Source organism: Macrobrachium nipponense, chromosome 26 (assembly GCF_015104395.2).
Source record: "Macrobrachium nipponense isolate FS-2020 chromosome 26, ASM1510439v2, whole genome shotgun sequence".
Classification (NCBI taxonomy): domain Eukaryota; kingdom Metazoa; phylum Arthropoda; class Malacostraca; order Decapoda; family Palaemonidae; genus Macrobrachium; species Macrobrachium nipponense.
In genome coordinates this window covers 18519237-18541667 of record NC_087215.1, presented here as the reverse complement: position 1 = coordinate 18541667, position 22431 = coordinate 18519237, and the positions used below count along the sequence as shown (strand labels likewise).

Genomic DNA, 22431 nt, shown 5'->3' with positions numbered 1-22431 from the left:
TGATTCTCCACTCGGCCACCAACATGGAATCAAGGGAATTTATTGCTAATGATAAAAATTCATATCTTGATAGAATGTGGTTCGGATCCTACAATAAGCTGTAGGTCTCATTGCTACAAAACCAATTGGTTCCTACGCTAACCACGTAAAAAAATATCTAATCCTTCAGGCCAGCCCTAGGAGAGCTGTTAATCAGCTCAGTGGTCTGGTAAAAGTAAGATATACTTTACTTATTGCAAATATAGTAATAAATAAAGTCCTTGTTAATTAAACGTCAAATAAAATGGCATCATGTACTTCTTGTATTGTACTTTAAAAGTTTGTTACAGTGCCATGCATTTATTTAAAGCAAAGCAATTTTACTTGAATAAAGAAATAATAAAAAGAATTGCATGCAGCACCTCAGTGGCGTGATCGGTATGGTCTTGACCTGCCGCTAGTTCAATTCTCGGCCATTCCACTGAGGGGTCAGAGATATGTATTTCTGGTGATAGAAGTTCACTCTCGATTTTTGGAAGTCACGTAAAGCTGTTGGTCCCATTGCTGAATAACCACTGTTTCCATGCAATGTAAAAAACACCATATAAACCAAAAGAATTGCAGTAATCTAATAATTGAAGAATGCTGCAAAGCCTAGTAAGACTGATTGTTTTGGTGGCTGATTGAGAGGCAGTGTTCTTAAGGCTAGGCTGTACTGTACAGCTTAGTACTATTTTAACTTTTTATTTATTTTCACTTTTTCAGAAGAAATTTGTCATTGTAAGGTTTGATAAAAGAAAAATCAAAAGTTTAACATTCACAACTGTCTGTGAGTAACCTTGCTAGAGGATTGGCCCAGGACCAGCTACAGTTGCTATTCTCTCACCTTACCCTAGGATTATTGTTATACTTCCATGGGATCTGGCCAGTTCAGCTATACCCACTTTGCTGCTGGCTTATGGTCTGTCACACTGACTCTGCTTTCCCTACGTACATCATCTTTATTAAATAATTTCTGGGAACTTCTTAATAAGATAGTTGACAAAGCCTTCAAGTGAAGGTGACAATTTAGAGTACCTCTTACTGCTGTAGTTGGACTATTTTTGCTCACAGTAGTAGTCCCAATGGGCCATGTTCCTGTGGGAGGAGAGGTTGCAAATTTATTCTTGACAGCGTGTTTTTATCCAATCCTGAAAGACTTACCCAATACAGATGTCTTGTATACATTCCATAGGTTTCGGACTTTGTTTTATAAACCTTGTTTTGTAAACCTTCATTCTATTCCCTACAGATACTGGAATATTCTATATGATGCCAATGATTCCGGTTACATTTTTAGTGAAGTAATAAAGCAATGTTTTTATTAAAAGTCTTCCATACAGGCCAGTTATCTTATAATAAATGCCTTCCTCTCAGCACATTAAATCTTGTGCTTTGCATGCAGTTCCCAAAGAAAGTGAGGTTATTCATAAGTGCATGTATTGAGCATTCATTTTTCTGCCAGACAAAAGACCACGTTTTTTATGAAAAACTGTTGTGTCATAAAAATATACTATATATATATATAATGTATAATTACCAATACACTTTAGAAATATCCTCATTATTTGTGAGAGGGCCATTATTGTAACATATTTATAACAAATTTGGTAACCCATTATATTTTCTTGTCTCTTTAAACAGGCTGTGGCACTGAGTGTATTGCCATTGTGCATCTTATTCTTGGGCTTCATCACTGCTTTTTACGACACAATATCAGCCATCACTGGAACTACCGAGTACCATCCACCATCATAGATGTTGCTTTGGTGTTTGGGATTTTGGTATGAGAGGAAGAGAGAAAGGGAATGAGAGAGTGACTAATACATTAGTGCAGTTTGGATGCCATAAGTCAGCTCATTTTGCTATCATCATGACCACCATTATCATTTTCATAATGTAAAGCTTCAGAAGAGTCACACTCATCTTTCATTTCACTAATAACTGCCATTTTATATATGTATCTGAGCAAAGAAGGTACATTCATCTCATGAAGTGGAATCACCTTTCATCACTGATGGTGTTGATGATGGCATAGCATTCAAGGATCTGCAACCCTCAGGGAATATACACACGAGAAATCTAAAGAGGTGTGCATTATGCTGCTTGCTATTTGCCAGGTCTTTTTCATGCAGCAGTGCCAGGCCCTCATTTGTCGGCATTTTCTAGAATTTGTTGGAAAAGTTATGAGGTACTGGATCTGTAACAGATAAGAAGAATGGATATATTTGCATGCCGGTAATGTTAGTTATGATGTAATGTATCTTAGCATTTTGCTTTGGATGTAAGTCACTTGTGGCATTGTTATAGTACAAGTTCACTGAAATGTGATCACCACAGCCATTTGATTTAATTGGTGTCCTTATTCTTTCCCCTTTTAGTCCTTGAATTGGATATTTAAAAAGTTGAAAGAATTTCTTGACAAAAATATACTTAGGAGTGAGAAATGTATGGATATTCATCGTTGTGCTTCAAGTTTGTGTGGTCCAGGTTTTTCCTCCCATTTTCTATGCACACCATCTTTAGAAGGGACTGCTATGGAAGAGTGAAGAGTAGAAAAGAAGGAATACCAAGAGTTTTTATTACTTATCAGAGCCTTAATATATAATGTTTGTCAGAGAAAATGGATTTATTTATTGCACAAATTAGTGTAAGATTTATAGTTTCTTTTATAATCAGTTTTATACTGTTTAGTTATTAAATAGTTACCTATGTTGATACTTTAAGGCCATATGTTGCAGTACCACTGCAACATCATGAAGTTATGTTTAGGTATTGTATCATGGTTAGTAGGATATTTTGTTAAAGGTCTTGATGGTGACCATTTATTACAGTTAGCTGCTTTCTCTGAATGATGGTTGCTTGTTTTCCATGTTAATCGTTTGGTTATTTTACTGTAGTGCCGCTATAAAAACACAGTTTAAAGACGAATCAAAAGGACTCTGGAAAGTTATACTGTTTTTATTGAATTACCTTTGGCCTAGAAAGTTTACATTACAATTGATGCAGGTTCTTGGTATCTGATGAAATTTTCGTATTTAATGTCACGCTTAGGCAGTCATGGTAGGTTCAGGAGATCAAAGATTTTCTGGCTCTTAATTCATCATGGAGATGTTTCATGGAGCATCTCTGGGGCTATGAATCACATCCTGTGGAAGCTTATGCATTCAAATTGGATCAACAAACTTGTTTTCTTCAGGCTGCAGAATGTTTGTTCTTAGATTTGCTTTTTTAAAATGTTTACATAAGAAATTTTGGTTACCTTTATCATGGAAGTTTAAATCATCTTTTACATCAAAGATGTGTATTACTTTTCATCTATGTCCCTTTGCTCTGTGTTCCAGAACCTGCCCATGATAGCATCAGAAGCTTAGTATGCTCTTTATTGAATAGTGTCAATGCTACTGCTCAGATGTCTCTTTGGTATTAATTGATGTTATAGTAGTATTCATTGTTTTATTTCAAAAGTTATTAGGTATCTCTATAATTCCATGATTTTTGCTAGTTATCAAAGAGATTGTGTGAAACTTTATTTCATTAATGAAGTACCATATATAGCAACAAGAGTTGGGAGAAGTGGGTCATAACAAAATGGTCATAAAATAAAAATCAAAGCAGATATTATTTATGTACAGTAACATTAATTTGCCAGTCGGCATGCAAGGTAAATGTTAGTACCGTGTCTTAAAATTTATGTTTTCTTTGTGTAAATGTAATATATTCAGCTTTTTCAGGCTTCCAGGACATTGTTCAGATCTCGTTGTAGAAGTTTTTGGAACGGGTGATGCTTGTAAGGAAAAGCTTAAATGCTAAATAAGGTTTAGACTTGACGTCAGGACATTTGATGCAAGTCTGAGTTACTGTCTAGATTTTGCTTTCAGCTTCTGGGGGATAGTAAATAATTATGCCCTATACTTTGCTTCTCTACTTTTGTTTATGCTTGGAAATTTCAAAATCATATGTAAGAGAATTGTTACAGGAGTAATTGCCTAGGTCTTTATCTGTATTTCATCAGTCATAAGAGAGTATCTTTGTAGGCTAGTTTTGGGTCAGTACTACAATTTATTTGTAATTGTGATTGCCTTGAGTGATACATTATTGTTTGTGGGTGATTTTCTAGTTCTTATTTTAATCTGTTGAATTATATCCTTTTCTTATTTGCTTTGCTCATGTCAGCTTATTTAAGGCTGATTAAGCTTGCTTTCATAAAAACTGTGATTTCTTTTTACATACATTTTTTTTACAGAGCCACACTTACTTTGCATGGCAACTTTTTGATGAAAAGAAAGTCACAACTGGTGAAAGTGTTACTGTATATTGGTAGTATTTAATAAAATTCTTAGCTTTTAAGACTAAAGGTTTAAATACAGTTTAAGGCATAGCGTTATTTAGAAAGGGAATGTAGAGAGAGAAAAAGCTAAAGTATTCACAACACCATTCTTTATAATCAAGTAGCCAAATTGTACTGCTTTGAGTAAGTTTTGCAGCGTTTGAGAATGCGAAAAACTGTGTACAGTATTTCAGTGGATATGCAGTAACCATAAACATTTCAAATTCATTTTTGGAAATTCATATTATCACTGGAGTTAAAAAGTAATGATGCAGTATAGTTGTATAAGTCCTGTACTAGATACGTTTGTATCTTATTACAGAAAATTAACTCGAGAAATTCTTTGAGAAAGTTTAGGTATTTGACAAGATGGAAGATGAATATCTTGAATTCTTCTCTTCATTTTCCAAAGTCTCCATGATGTAGAATAGTTATTTTAGTGTGAAATTTCAATAAATACAATTGTAGGAAAAAGGGGTTAAAAGATGTTATGCAAATACTAATATTTAGAAAATCAAATGAAGGGATTTTGTGTATCATGTAGGGAGGAATTTTGTGTTGAACAGACTTCACAGCAAAAATAGGAAGGAATATGTGGGGTACACTTGTGCAGTTTGTTCAGCAGCATATTACAGGATCGTCCATAAGTGTCATAGTGCTATTTTAAAAGAAATGATTTAGTACCAAAATGTATACTCGAGGTGTTATGATTAGAAAACTTGAAAAGATTCTGCAATTTTGGAAGATTTCTAAAGCATAACATTTCTTCTCTTCTTTCTCTAACATTGTGGGTGTTTTCACATGAAATCGTGTCTTGGAAAGCATGAACAGTTTAATACCATATATATAAATAAAAGTCTTGGAAATGAAAGTTTTATTACATTATATAAGATAAATAACAACTTTAACAGTAACTTCCATTTCACCATACTGTATATTTTATTAAGATGTTGAGAATGAGTACTGAGCATGAAAGTTCTGACATAGTCCTTAAGATAAATAAGGAGAGGAAATTTTTACAGGATTTAAGTCAAGAACTGGTTGCCAGGGAAGACTGAATTGAACACTGGATGAAGTCTGACAAAGAATCTTAATTGTTTGACATTGATTCATGTGTGCAGAAAGCATCTTTTGAGTGAGATTAAACTGCTTCCATAGGTGTAGTGGAGATAGATGCAGTTACAAAGCTTAGTCTTCCACATCTGTCAAGGGGCTCATTTGTTAGAGTGAATAACATCTTTTATCCTGTGGAACTGCCTTGTAAGAACCAGTCATATGGAACGTAGTTGTCTTTGAGGATATGCTGATTTCAGATTTTAGATGTCATGACTTGTTTGGACATGCATGGACAATGTGAGCAGTTTAGATTTTAATTGAGTAGTTTACTTTATTTAAAGCAATTAAAGGCTTGTAATGGTCAAACAAGCTCAATATTGTTTTGAACAATGACATAACTTCTTGTGAAAGTTGTTGAAACTAAAATCATACATGATAAATATATGTACCATATGTATAGGCAGCAAGTCCTATGTGCTGGTATGAGGAGTATACTTTGTGTCAGCCCATATTACTTTGATTCACCTGTTTTGGCACTATATGAAATGTTTATAGGTGTAGCCAATATGTTGCCGTACCTGGTTTTTTTATCTGTGATAATGAATGTTTATTAATGCTGTATCCTATTTGTGTTTCTTGTGCCTTTATTTCATGATTCTTTTGTTCTTAATAGCATATTGGTTACACCATCTCAATTAATGAATTTTATAGATGAATACCAATTGGGGTAGTCAGTCAGTTAACCATTGAAATTATTTGGCAAAATGGAAGGCCTGTTGCTTTGGCCACTTGCTTCTGTTTTCACCTTTTTTTTCCTATGTGAAGTGTACAGTACCTGGATTTTGCCATTTCAGGTTCAGAGACGTGTCTGAAAGGGAAATGTGAATTGTATTTACAAATATTTGTATATATGCAGTTGCCAAATACCTCTCATGACCCTCCTGAATGACACCTCACGTAGGATTTTAGGACCTAGTCACCTATCTGGTATTGCACTGTCAACATCCCCCCTTAACTCCATTATGAATGAAAGTCATGTATAGAAATTATTGTCTTAGTTTTTGTTTTCTTGTACATAAAACAACAGATGGTCTTGGTCTGTGTGGCCCGGAGTGTATAAAGACGGAGTTGTATACTGCCATATTTCTGTAGTATATATACATATATATATATAGGACCCTTGTTATTGAATATTTTGTCATGTATAAACTTACTTGTATTTCTGGTTTACTCCGTACGATATATTTTTCATCTTCACATGAAAAAGGTTTCTTTCATATTAAGCTTGGGAAAGGCTTTTTATGCATGACCCTGTTTCCTATGAGTTTGAACTGCCTTTATACATCAGTCTGAGAAGTCAGTTTTCTGTGGTATAGAACATGTCCGTTAACCTCATTATATAAGTCACAAGTACAGTATGTAATATTAGCACTTTTTGTAGAGTTCATATAAAGTATGTTGTTCATTTTCAGTAAAGTCACTTGTACAAAGAAAGAAAAAAGCACACAGAGGCTACCATAACTGGCTGGTTTCAATAAGATGTTCAGTGAGTAGTAGTGTTCTGTGTTTGGTTATAAATGATAAGAACAACCCTCAAACCTATAGGTACTTTGTAAATGGATTGGTTATCTACTTCAATAATAAAATATTTTTGCTCCTGCTTTTGGCAAAATCTTTTCATTGTCCCTTTATTGTTACTCAAAAATAATAAAAGATGAAAAAAATACGAATGCAAAAGTTCAAGCATTTATTAGGTGAATCGGAAGCAAAATGAAGTAATACTCACAGCAAGGTAAAAAAACTATCTTGAACTGGTACATTCCCTGGAAGACACCGATGCTGCCCAGATGTTTGGTATCCTTGGCACTGGCCACCAAATCTCCTTATGCTTCAAATACCTCGAATCCTAAGAAATAGAAAAAACTATCGATCAACAAGACAAAAAAATTAATAGCTGTGACAAGGTAGTTATGAAGGTTTTCATTAACTAAGTTAATATCACAGTTAATTAAAGGATCTAGCTTTTTTTTTTTTTTTTCCTCTGGATTAATCCCTGAGAACCAGCCCGAGAAGAGTCTACTTGGGACTCAGAGGTCTGGAAAAACTAAGCCCTCTTAATAATAATGATAAAGGATCTAGCAAGTGTAAAAAATTGATTGACTACGAGTTAAAGAATCGAGTTTATTTTTAAGGTGTAATGAAGGCGCACTAAAATAATAGGGCAACTTAAAAGTCTTGTTCTGTGCGCCACACGGAACGAGACCTACTTCAAAGAGTGCCTTGCGCTGGTTTGTTCAGTTGAGTAATCCATTAAGGTTTAATAATGCATCCAAGTCCAAATTTATATCATCTTGATTGGCAGTTTCCTGGGACGTAGCAAAGCATCCAATGTCCAGTCCATCGGTAGTTACGAAAGTAGGGATGATTAACGAACCTCATGGTAAGATAATCCTTACTGTAAAACAGCAGACTACTTCATGTAATACTGAAAGTAATATTCACGTTAATATGAAGATTAGTGACGTGCTCGCTCGCTGTGAGGAGTGAAAGGAATCTGTCCCACTTTGGATAACCCTCGCTCAGGTAAACAGTATTAAGTGGTGGCGGTGATGAAACACTTAACTAGCACTCTAGGTAGTTACGCTCATTAAGGTATAAAAATGGTGTCTCGAACTATTTATAGCACACAACAAGGCCTAATCAAGAAATTTAAAAAGATCCTTTAATCTTAAAGCATAACCATGTATTAAAATGCAAGGAAACTAGAAAAAGATAAAAATAAAATAGAAATATGTACAACAGGTACAGTTTTTTGCATACTACCCACAAGAATGACAATTTTTTTTAGGACAATTTGTATTTTTCATAGCTACAAACCTGAGGTCTTATCAATACGATAATTTCTAGTGCCTAGCTGGATCTAGTTAAATCGCAGATGTACGCAAGGAATCTTGTTAGATCTGGCACCGGGTGACGAGTGGTCAAGGACCACGCATCTACGCCACAGCGTCAGTCTTTCCCACCTCGGGATGTCTTAGCAGACAGAGGGGCAGCTAGAGGTGGGCAGTACAATGTTAAGACCTCAAGTTTTGTAGCTATGAAAAATCACAGTTTTTGAGAGTAAATTGTATTTTTCCTAACTATACAAACCTGAGGTCCTTTACAGAAGGAATTACTTTCAGCGCCAGCTAGAACGCGGTCATAAAATTCTATAACAAGGTAGTTAGGCAGTAACTGCTTGTCCAATGGTCGGGAGTCCGCCCGACAAATGGTCAGGAGTCCCGCCCGACTGGATGTAAACATTCCACTTTGCTTTAGGCCCAGGAACAGAGTGAGGGGTGGCATGAGGTGGGACTATATGTAGTAAAGGACCTCAGGTTTGTATAGTTAGGAAAAATACAATTTACTTTCAAAAATTGTGATTTGTTCCAACACGTTATACAAACCCTCGGTCCTTTACATAAGGAGGACTCACTTATTGGTGGGAGGAATCTGAGTCTTGTGAACAGATTCGTGTTCACCCAACCTGGGTTCTCTCCCTGGTTGTAAAAACAAAGGGGGGTGGGGGGAACCTAGCCTCTGTCCAACTGATCGGAGTGAGAACTGCAACTCTGCAAGATCAGTGGGCCAGACATCTGGACCAATTCATAAGAGGGAGACAAGCGTACCTCTTATGAATAGCAAGCAAGAACTTATGTCCTAAGTAAGAAGCCAAATATAAAGTATTGGGTTTGTTTCTTACTGCTGTCTGCTTCCCCCTTGCAAGGGAAGGGATGGATAAACACTTCTATCCCTAATGAAAGGGATAGAATGGAGCTCGGTTACGTAGCTTACCTGCACCGTTGTCCTGTCTAGCATGTGACAACCGCTACCCTCTACCCACAGGGAGAGGGAAGAAAACAGAAGGAAGAGGAGCCAGTCACACTCTCATTCATTCTCCATTCATGCGATATCACAAGGACGAGATGCAACCGTGTCCTATTCAGGAGCTGGGTAAGCTACACAACTTGTTGAGCAGCCACCACGGGTCCCAAGGAAAAAGTGTCCGGACCTATGGGCAATATCCCGAAGGTAGAAGGAGGTGAAGGTGGTCTAAACCCCCTGCCTTCAGCACCTGTGCAATGGACAAGTTCTTGCGGAATGCAAGGGTTGGACCAATACCTCTAACTTTGTGGGCTCTTGGACGAAAGGTACTGGTGTCGGCACTCCTCTCGGAGTTGTACCCTTTCCTGATTACCTCATAAAGCCAGATAGAAACAGTGTTCTTGGACACTTCTTTCTTGGTCACCCCGGTGCTAGCAAAGAGGCGTCGGCACTCAGGCCTGAGGTGTCGAGTTTTCTTTAGATAGTGCCGTAGCACCCTCACAGGACAAGGCAGCATCTCTTCCATATCATTACCGGTGAAGTCCTCTGTTCTCAGACACATCGACCGATGGTTGGGGCACACACCTGGAAGAGTTGCTGGTTGCAGGAGTGTGGAACCATCACTACCGGCACCTTCACATCAACTTCCTGGAACTCGAGGCAGCATTTCTCGAGCTCCAAGAATTCCGGGAACGACTGATGTGACACTCGGTGGTGTTGATGAGCGACAACACGACGGTAGTGGCACACGTCAACAAACAGGGGGATCTAGTGTCCCTCCCGTTACACCAGTTGACGATGCAGGTGCACGAGTGGGCCGTAGCTCACTCAGTAGAGCTGCCAGCCAGATACATTCCAGGCAAGAGGAATGTAGTGGCAGACAAGCTCAGCCGCCAGAATCAGGTGATTGGGACAGAATGGTCTCTTCCCCCAAACGTGGGGGAAAGCTTTTCGCCCTGTGGGGGTGTCCAGTAGTGGACCTGTTTGCCACCCGGCATAACAGAAAACTTCAGGTTTTCTTCTCAGTTGTGCCAGACCCATGGGCAGCTGCAAAGGACGCGTTCAAACACCCGTGGAACAACCTCATAGTCTACGCCTTTCCCCCGTTCTACCTGATTCGCAAGGTGATCAGCAGGGTGCTGGTCACCAGCAATCTTCAGATGATTCTGGTGGCACCCAAATGGCCTTTGCTACCACCACCCCCTCTCCCCCCCAAATAGCCAAGGCAACCTCTGGCGCTGCGTAAAAAACCCATAAGTTAATGTCTTTGCTACCACCCCCCTCCCCCCAAATAGCCATTGCAACCTCTGACGCGGCATAAAAACCCGTAAGTTAATGCCTTTGCTACCACCCCCCTCCCTCCCCAAAATTTAATAGCCAAGGCAACCTCTGGTGCGGCGTAAAAACCCACAAATTAATGTCTAGGAGAAGATATATGCGTTTTGAAAGTAACAATATAATAATATCTTTAAAGACTGATATATAAATATGTACACTGATCTTGACCATGCATGTGAAAATGACCTCCATAGGCACTCTACTAGCCTGTTTAAGTAGTGTCAAGGAACAGTCAGAATCCAGACTTGGAATACAAAATTGACCCTGGAAGAACTCTACGGGTTCTATAACGAATGCTTAACCACAACCTCTGGCATCTTTTCTACAAAATTATAATTGCCGTTCATAGTTACCTATTTTAGAAATGCCAACCTTTGGTGTGTTGTTCAGCAGTTTAAGTAACAATAAGAAAATCATAATTATGAAAATAGACCTACAAAAATGAGGCAGCAATTACTTTTAATTCAATATGTCTAAAAGATGGTGTACTTCAAGAATAAAGGTAAAAAAATGAAATACGTAATATCAATGAAAATTAAAATTAAAGAATAAAAAACATTAATGGAAATGTAGTCTAAATGAAATAAAAGTAATAAAGATAAACCTGAAATTTATAGTTATAAATATAATGATAATAAAAATGATAAAAAATAATGAAAATAAAAAATATAAAAATATATTGATATACATATAAATAGTAAAATTATAATAATTAAATTAGATATACAAACAATAGCTATGAAAATAATAATAATTATAAAATTATAAAAATAATAAATACAATTAGTAAAAATATAATAATAATAAAATTTTAAAATATAAATAGCATATATGACAATGAAAATAAAAATTGAGAAAAACAAAGTAATATTGTAATTGATAAAAATGAAAAATAAGAATAAATATAAAACTAAGAATAAATAAAAATAAATAAAAAATCAATAACAATAAATAAATACATGAAACTAAAAAAATAAATAAATAAAAAGAAAAAATAAATAATTATAAATATAGATAGATATATACTAAAATTAAAAAACATAAAAAAGATATAAACTGCAATGAATAAATAAATTAAGGGAAAAAATAAATATCAATACATAAACCTTAAATAAAATATATAAATAAATAAATGAAAGTAAAAAAAGTAATTGGCAAAAATTAATACATTAATTAACTGAAATAAATAAATAAAAGTAAATAAAGAAATAAAAAAGGAAAAATATGTAAATAAAATAATTTAAAAATAATAAATAAATTACTTAAAAATAATAATAAAAATATAAATAAATAAAACAGTAATAAATAAATAAAAATATATAATAGAAAAAATAAATAATTAATAAAAAATTAGAAATATATAAAAAAATAAATAAATAAAATAAGTAAATAAATTAAAATGAATAAATAAATCGCCAAAAATAAATGGATAAAATTAAAAAATAAATAAAGAAAAAATTATACATCAAAATAATGGAAAATAATCAATAAATAATAAGAAAATAAATAAAACTAAATTAAATAAAAATAGGAAAAAATTAAATTAATGCAATGAAAATATATAAAATAATCCATTAAATAAAATAAATAAATAAAATAATAAAGATATAAATAAATAAATAAAATAATACATAAAATAAATAAATAAAAATAAATAAATAAAAATATAGAAATGTAATTAAAACTAAATAAATACTCAATACAAATAAATAGAAATAATTTAAATAAAATAATATAAAAAAATAATATATAAAATAGAAATTAATAATTAATAAGAATAAATAGATGAATCAATTAAGAATTAATAGATCAAAAATGAAATAATACAAATAAATAGGAAAAAATAAATTAAAAATAAATAAATAAAACTTGAAATAAAATATAAAAAATAAATAATAAATGAAAAGTTAAATTAAAAATCTTAAATTAAGAAAATTAAAGTAAAATGAATTAACAAATGAAATAAACATAAAAAAAGTAAATAAAAAATAAATAAATAAATTAAAAAATGGAAAAATTTTAAATGTAAAAAAAATAAAAAACAAATAACTTTCTTGAAAAATAAATAAATAATTCAAAATAAATAAAATAAATAAAAATAAAATAAAAAAAATAAAATAAAATAAAAAATAAAGTATAAAAAATGAACAATTAAATTAAATTAATGAAATTAAATAAATTATAAATAGAATAAACTAAAATGAAAATTAAATAAATTATAAAATAAAATAAGTAAAGAAATAAAATAAAAATTTGAATAAATAAATATCAATAATACATGGATAAAATAAATAAAAATAAATAAAGAAAAAAAAAAACAACATAAAAAAATAAAAAATTGGAAAATAATATAAATAAATCAATAAAATAAATAAATAAAAATAATTAATAAAAATAGATTAAAATGAATGAATGAATATATAAAAATAATCCAATATATACAATAAAATTAAAAATAAATAGGAATAAAATAAATAAATAAATAAAAAAATAAATAATAAAATAATAAATAAAAAAAAAATAAATAAAAATAGAAATAAAATGTATAATAAAAACAAATAAAAATAAAGAAATAAATAAAAATATAAATAAATGAATATATAAAAATAATATATAAAAATTAAATAATTAATTAATAAGAATAAATAAATGAATCAATAGAAATAAATATATAAAATAAATATAACTAAAAAATAATTTAAATATAATAAAAAAAATAAAAAATAAATACTTGAAAAAATAAATAGATAAAATATAAATAAATCAAAATAAAATAAAAAAAACAAGATAAATAATAAATATTAAAAATCAAATAAATTAATGAAAATTAATAAATATATAAATAAATTATGAAATTAATAAAATATAAAAAAATAAAAAATAAATAAATAAAAATAAGTAATAAAATAAAAATAGATAAAAAAATATCAATAAAATACATGATAAAAATATATATAAAAGAAATAAATTACATAAAAATAAATATATATGAAAATAACAGAAAATAAATAAAAAAAATAAGAAATAAATAAATAAAATAATAAAATAATGCAAATAAAAAGTAAAAAATTAAATAAATATAGAAAAATAATCCAATATACATCAAACAACAATAAATAGATAAAAATAAATAAATCAAGATCAATAAAAAAATATAGTATTGTATTAATAATAAATAAATAAATAAAATATTAAATAAATAAAAAATAAATAAATGAAATATAAACATAAATAAATAAAATAAATTATATAAGTAAAGAAATAATAAAGAACTCAATAGACATAAATATATAAAAAAATAAATATCAATAAATTACAATAAAATAAGGATAAAATAAATATAAAAATAAATAGCGAATTTATAAATAAATATAATAACTACATGGATATAATCAAAATATATATATTAAAGAAATAAAATACATAAAAATAATATATATAAAAATAACGGAAAAAAAATAATAAAAAGAATAATATAAATCTAAGTATAAAGAAAGATACAGAAATTTAATAACATAAATAAAAAATAATTTAAATAAAATGCAAAATAAATACAGAGTAAAATAAATAAATAACTATATAAAAAAAAATAATCCAACATATTATTACAACTAAATTGGTAATAAATAAATAAAGAAAATAACTATATAAAAATACTTCCACAATATTACTAAATAAAACTAAAAAATAAAATATAGGGATGAAAAATAAAATAAATCAAGAGATTAAATAAAAAAAAAATATATTTGAATGTTATTAATATAAATTTAAAATAAATATAAATATAAAAATAATATTAAAATAAATAAAAAAATAAATATAAATGAAATATAAATAAAAAATGAAATATCAAATAAAATAAATTAATAATTTAAAGAAATAATAGAAATAAATCAAAAAAATATAAATAAATTAATCAAAATAAATATATATACTAAATAAATTAAAATAAATAAATAATAAAGAAAAATAAATACATAAAAATAAAATAAGAATAAATAAAAATATAAATAAAATATAAAAATAAATAATAATAATAAATATAAAAATAAATATTAACTAAATAAATATGAATAAAATGAATCCTATATAATATTATAAAATTATTAATAATAATCAAAAATAAATGAATCATAAAATAAATATATAATAAAATATAATAAAAAATAAATTTAAATAAATTTAAAAAAAATAAACAAATAAAAATACTTGAAAAATAAATAGATAAATATAAATAAATAAAAATAAATTAAAAAAAACAATATAAATAATAAATTATACAAATAAATTAATAACATCATAATATTGGATAAATAAATCATAAATATAAAAAGTAAGTAAATACTATATAAATAAATATCAATCATACATGGATAAATATATATATAATAAAGAAATATACTAAAAATAAATATAAATATAAAATAACGGAAAATAATAAAAAGAATAAAGAAATAAATAAATAAAAAATAATTAAATAAATGCAAAATAAATAAGTAAATAAATAAAAATAACTATGTATATCCATATACAAATAAACAAAAATAAATATATAAAAATCAAATATCAGATGTAAAAAAATATATAAATTTTAATAAAATAAATATAAATAAACTAAAATAAAAATTAAATAAATAAATGAATAAATATAAAAAAATAAATAAATAAATAAATTAATAATTAAAGAAATAAATAAAAGAATCAATAGACCATAAATATAATAAAATAATATAAAAAAACTAAATTTTTTTAAAGTAAAAAAAAAATTAAATTGATTTAATTTAAATTTATATATATATATATATATATATATATATCTATATATATATAGATAAATTTCCATATATATCTATAATATATATATATCTATACATATATATATAAATGAATTAAAGATAAAATAAATAAAAAATGAAAATTAAAACAAAGTAAATAAAAAATATTAATATAATAATATATTACCTAAAAAATCAATATATGAATTAAATAAATAGATACTAAATAAATAAAGATAAATAAATGATTAAATAAAATAAAAAATAAATAAATAATAAATAATAAATTTTAAAGAAATAATAATAAAATAAATGAAAAATAAAGTAAATAAAAAAATAAATAAATATAAATAAATACCTAAAAAAAATCAAATAAATATGATGAATAACTAAAGAAAATTAAAAAAATAAAGAATAAAGAATAATAAATAAATAAATAAATAAATACACAATAAAGATGAATAAATAAATAAAAATAAAATAAATAATATAATAACAAATAAAAACTTAAATAATTATTAAAATAAATAGAAAATAAAAAAAACTACAAATAAATAAATACATAAAAATAAATATATCAATAAAAATGAATATATAAACAAATATATAAAATAAAAAATAAGAAAATAACTAAATAAATAAATGAACAAATAAATGAATAAATAAATATAAAAATGAAAAATAAATAAATAGAAAATAAAATTAAATAAATAAAAAATAAAAAAATATAAATATAAAAAAAAAAAAAAATAATTAGACACATGAATAAATGAATAAATAAGATAATTGAATAATAAATAAATAATAACTAAATGAATAAGTAAATTAAAAATAAGTAAGTAAATCTAAATATATAAATAAATAAAGAGGTAAAAATAAGAGAATAAATAAGATAAAAAAATAAAAATAATTAATTAAAAAATGAATAAATCATGAATAAATTAATAAATAAACATTATATAAATAAATAAAAATAAAAAATATATATAAATCATAATGAAAACAAATGTAAAAAATAAATAAGTAAATAAAAATAAATAAATAAATGAAAATCAATATATAAAAATCAATATATGAAGAAAAATAAATAAATAAATAAATAAATAGATATAAACAAAGTATAAATAAATATAAAATATAAAATACAAATAAATAGATAAATAGATAAAAATATAATAAATAAATAGATAAAAATAAACAAATAAATAAATAAATAGATAAAAATAAACAAATAAATAATCAATTAGTAAAAATAAATTCTTCTTTCTTTATCTTCCCGCCACTGGCCAGTGGCATAAGGCTGATACAGTTCCTCTCCATCTGTCTCTATCCTGAGCCATTTCCCTCGCTTCCTCTAAGTTTGGATTTCATCCTCAAGATCCCTGACAATTATGTCTATCCACCTCGTTCTTGGTCTACCCAGCGGTCTTCTTCCTATTTGTACTGCTCTCAGTGCTCTCTTGGGGTCTCTATTCCCGTCCATCCTCTCAACATATCCAAACCATTTCAGCCTTCCTCTCTTCAACCTGGTACTGACTGGCCTTTGCCTCAATCTCACCCTGATGTCTTCCTTTCTAACATAATCATCCCATTTAATGCCAAGTATCCTTCTCAGCAGCTTCATCTCAAAAGCATCCAACCTTTTCTCCTCTGTTCTGGTCAATGCCCAGGTGGACGAGCCATACATCAGGACTGGTAGTACTACTGCACTGAATATTCTCATCTTAGTTCTCAAGCTGGTTTCATGCCTTGACCAAACGTTTTTTCTCAGAACCTCAAAAGCTCTTGTTGCTCCTAGTTTTCTTCTTTGTATCTCTTCAACTTGCCTCCCGTCTGCTGTTACCACACTTCCCAAGTAAACAAACTTCTCAACTTGCTTGAGTTCCTGTCCTCTGATTGTCATATCCTCCATGTGCACCCAATCATCATCCTTACTCACAACCATGATCTCGTTCTTCTTTGTGCTGATGTTCAAGCCAAAATTCTGTGTCTGTCTCCATCCTCATTACCATACCTACCAGCACCAGCCACGTATCAGCAACCAACGCAACATCATCAGCAAAGTCCAAATCCATAAAAACTTCTCCACCAATACTAGCCCCTCTGTTTTCATTCTCCATCACTCTTCTCATTATATGGTCAATATATACATTAAACAAGGTGGGTGACATAACACATCCCTGTCTTAGCCCACTTCCAACTGGGAACCAGTCACTTTGCTGTCCATCCAGCTGTACACAGCTGCACACTCCTTGGTACCAGTTCTTTAGTATTCTTATCACTTTCAGTGGTATACCATAGTGTTCTGCCACTCTCCAGATTCCATCTCTCCATACTGAATCATACGCTTTCTCCAAGTCTATAAAAGCACAGAATATTGGGTTTGCATACTCCCATTTCTTCTCAATTATCTGTCTTAAGGTGAAAATTTGATCCACTGTTGACCTTCCACTTCTCAAACCACACTGCTGTTCTCTAAGTTTCTCTTCTACTATAGGTCTTATTCTGTTAAGTATTACTCTCATGAATATCTTCCCTGGGACTGACAGTAAACATATGCCCCGATAGTTACCACACTCCCTTTTGCTTCCCTTATTTTTATGTATTGGTATCATAATTGCCTTTTTCCAATCACTTGGTACCACCTCTGTTTTCCAAACTATGCTAAAAGCAACTCTTAATGCCTCTATCATCCTTCGCCCTCCTGCTTTTAGCATCTCTGCAGTTATCCCGCACACACCAGCAGTTTTTCCATTTTTTACAGATATTAAGGCCTCTTTCACCTCTTCTGCACTAATGTCTTCTTCTTGTACATCCAGAGCCTCGTTTAAAGCTGCAATGCACGCATCCCTACCAGTAGCATCAACATTTAGGAGTCTTTCAAAATACCTTGCAAACAGATTCCTTTTCTCCATTTCGTCTGTGACCAAGTTCCCATCTTCATCCAACATGCCATCACTCCCTCCAAACTTAATAATTAAAAATAAATAATAAGTAATTATTTTAATACAAATAAATAAATAAATACAGAACTAAATAAAAAAATAATCAAACAAACAAAGAAAAATAAATATATAAAAATAAATGAATAAATCAAAATAAATAAAGAAAAAAATAAAAAAATAATAATAAATAAACACACACACACACATAAACATATACATACATATACATATACATATATATACATATACATATACACTACACATACACATACATACACATATATACATACAACATATTCATACATACATAACTACATACATACATCATACATACACTACATACATACATATAACAGTACATACATACATACGTACATACATACATACATATATATATATATATATATATATATATATTATATATATATATATATATATATATATATAAATATATATAATATATCTATATATATATATAAAATATTATTATATAATATAATATAAAATATAAGAATAAAAATAAATCATAAATTAATAAATAAAATTCAAATAAAAAATCAAATAAATAAATAAAAACGGAAATATTAATATATAAAAATAAATAAATAAATCTCTCAAAAAATGGAAAGTAAATAAAACGAATAAATGAGTGAATTGAATTAAATATAAATATGTCACTAAATAAATGAATAAATAGATAAAAAAAAGTATATAAAAAGGAATAAACAAATAAACAAAATTAGACGAATATATATATAAATAAATAAATATAATAAAAAATAAAGACAATAACAATAACAAAAGTAATATAAAAATAAAAGTAAAAAAATAATTATAACAATAAAAATAATAATAAACGGGAAACTAATGGCAATGTAATAAAAATGTAAAAATTAAAGTAAAATTAAAAGTAATATAAATAAAAAAAATTAGAATGAAAGTCATTAAAATACTTCTATATATTTAAAAAATAAAAATAAAAACTATAATATGAATAAATATAATACCGGAAAAAACAAAAATGAAAAGTAAAATAATAATAATGAGAATAAAATAGAAAAATTGAGAAAAATAAAAAAATAACAAAGAGTAATGGAAATAAAAAAAAATTATAATAAAAAAATAAATATAATGCACATGAAAAAATCATAAAAATACAAATACAAATAATGAAAATAAAATGATAATATTAAAAATGAAAATATAAACAATTAAAAATAACAAAAATAAAGATAGTAATAAATAAAAAACATAAAAAAATATAAAATTAATAAAAATATAAATAAAAGTAATAAAATAATAATAATTGAAATAAAAATATTTACAATGAAACTATGTTTAATAAAATCCAAATAAAAATGATTAAATAATAAGTAAAATATAAATAATAATAATAAAAAAATAAAAAAATATATATAACAAAAAGATAAAAACAATACTAGTAACTATAATAAATATAAAAATAAAAATGAAAAAATAATAATGAGAACAATAAAAATACTAATAAGCAAAATCCGTAAACATATATGGGGCAGAGTAAAGCACCATTAGCTTCCTCAAAAATACAATGGGCAACTGGAATACAGTATTTACAAGCTCTGGGATGAGACTAGGAGAGTTTAGAATCAGGAGAGGGATCTTCCAGGGCGACTCATTGTCCCCACTACTCTTCGTATTAGCCATGAGTTACTTGACAAAAGTACTACAGAAGATGGACCCAAGCACGACTTAAGAGAGAGTTTCTACGACTTGTGCAAAGTGCATGGGCACACCACTTTCTGGTCGAGATGCCCCAAGAAAGCAGCTGCGATTACTGCCATTGCAATGACAGGGACGAACAATCCTTCTGTTCTCGTAGGCCCTCCCAGAGGTCGCTATCCTGCCCACCAGGTCCAAGCTTTCGATGACACTGGTGCGCAGATATCCATCATTTGAGATGATGAGATTCCTTACGGGCCTCCGCTTAACAGGCACAAATTCGTCACAAAGGAGAGCATCAACCACGCCCGACCTCGCCGCTCTAAGGTATGTACTATGGAGGTTATAACGTAATGCTAGGACCAGATTTTAAGCCTCCTCCTACCTTTTCACAGTGCCAGGGCCCCGCACTTCCTTACATACCTCCACACCAATCCTACAGTCCTCCAGGAACCAAGGTACCTACAGAGAGAGGTAGCGTCATCCCCATTCAATATCCCAGAAGCCTCTTTGTGTACTTTGCTCAACGTCTGTACAAGAAGTCTCTTGATTGTTTGTTGCTAGCGTGGTTCTTCATAGACCCCTCATAGAGGTAGCAGGAGAGTTTGTTACACAGGCGCATCCTGGTCAAAAAAAAGGTGGGCATAAGTCAGGTAGTTGCATCTGGAACAAAGGAAATCGGATTGTCATCATCTCTTGCCTGCCTAGGCCACGCCCCCTTTACAACTGGGCAATTGTAATTCTTCAAAGAAATCTCTGCTTAATATCAATTCTAGTTGTAACTGAAATTTGCTGAACGGACAATGACGTCATACTACAGATATGACGTCATATACCGACATAATTCTTGGAAATCAATGAAAATCTAAAGATTTCCTTATGTTTTCCTGATTTATGTGGCACCAGACAACATAATTTAATCATGTTAAAATGTCAACATAGTTAAAAAGACCGCCTTCCATCTTTGAGAAGTGAAATATGACGAACAGAGTATAAATGGGAAGAGCTTAGTGATAGAAAACGATCAAGCAAATATCCTCGGGGTCTGTGGTATCAACACATAAAAGGTGATATGTACCAATAGCCCAGACGTTACGGTGATTGACAACATTAAGAATAAGCTATTACTCACTGATGTCGCAAAACCAGAGTAGAAGGGAAAAGATTGAAAAGTATCAGGGGAGAGAGAGAGAGAGAGAGAGAGAGAGAGAGAGAGAGAGAGAAGGAGAGGAATGAGAGATAGAGAGAGAGAGAGAGAGAGAAGAGGAGAGGGCGAGGAGAGAGAGAGAGAGAGAGAGAGAGTACGTCTTTGATATCATAGTATTTCTATCAAGACTGATATATAAATATATACAATGATCTTGACCTTGTATGTGAAAATGACCTCCATAGGAACTCTAATAGCCTGCTTAAGTAGTGTCAAGGAATAGTCAAAATCCAGACTTGGAATGAAAAAAATTGACCCTTGAAAACCTTTATGGGTTATACAACGAATGTTTAACCACAACTTCCGGCATCTTTTCCATAAAATGATAATTGATTTCATTGTTACCTACTTTAGAAATGCCAACCTTCGGTGCGTTGTTCAGTAGTTTAAGCAACAATAAGAAAATCATAATTATGAAAATAGACCTACATAATATTAATGCAGCTGAGGCAGCAATTACTTTTAATTCAACATGTTTAAAAGATAGTTTACTTAAAAAATAAAGGTAAAACAATTAAATAAAAGCAATGTAAATTAAAATTAAAGAATAAAAAAATAGAAATGTAGTACAAATAAAATAATAGTAAGAAAAATAAACCTGAAATTAATAGTTAAAAATATAATAATAAAAAAAATAATAAAAAATCAACATAAAAATAGAAAATATAAAAAAATATGAATATATATACAAATAATAAAATGATAATAACGAAATTTAATAATACAAACAATAGCTATAAAAATAAAATAATTATAAAATAAAAAAAATAATAAATACAATTAGTAAAATATAATAATAATAAAATTTTAAAATATAAATAATATATATGAAAATGAAAATAAAAATGAGAAAAACAAAGCATATTATTAATAATAAAAATGAAAAAAATAAGAATAAATATAAAAGTAGGAATAAATAAAAATAAATAAGAATAAATATATTAGAAAAAATGAATATATAAAAAGAAATAATTAAATAAAATAATTAATTAATGAATATAAGTAAATATATAGATAGCAAAAATAAAAATATAAAAAGATAAAAATAAATAATAAAACAATAAACTATAAAAATAAAATAAAAATAAATAAAAATAAATATATAAACAATTAAAAAAATAAATGTATGAATAAAAATAAAAATATACAAATAAAAAATTAATAAAAATGAATAAATAAATATTAAAATGAATAAATAAA

The 22431-nt window shown here is 28.6% G+C and overlaps 1 protein-coding gene and 1 long non-coding RNA gene across 2 annotated transcripts in view; one reads left to right on the top strand and one right to left on the bottom strand.

Moving 5' to 3' along the window:
• The window catches only part of LOC135200015 (sarcolemmal membrane-associated protein-like), a 112364-nt gene extending 105300 nt beyond the window's left edge, over positions 1 to 7064 (top strand). The window contains 1 exon segment of the mRNA XM_064228224.1: positions 1663 to 7064. Coding sequence (XP_064084294.1) covers positions 1663 to 1776 — 114 coding nt within the window. The 3' untranslated portion in view covers positions 1777 to 7064.
• Positions 7065 to 7110: 46 nt separating this feature from the next.
• LOC135200016 (uncharacterized) overlaps positions 7111 to 22431 on the bottom strand; it is a 63495-nt gene continuing 48174 nt past the window's right edge. Inside the window, exon 3 of the long non-coding RNA XR_010311174.1 lies at positions 7111 to 7310. This is a non-coding gene — a long non-coding RNA (uncharacterized LOC135200016). The remainder of the gene's footprint in view (positions 7311 to 22431) is intronic.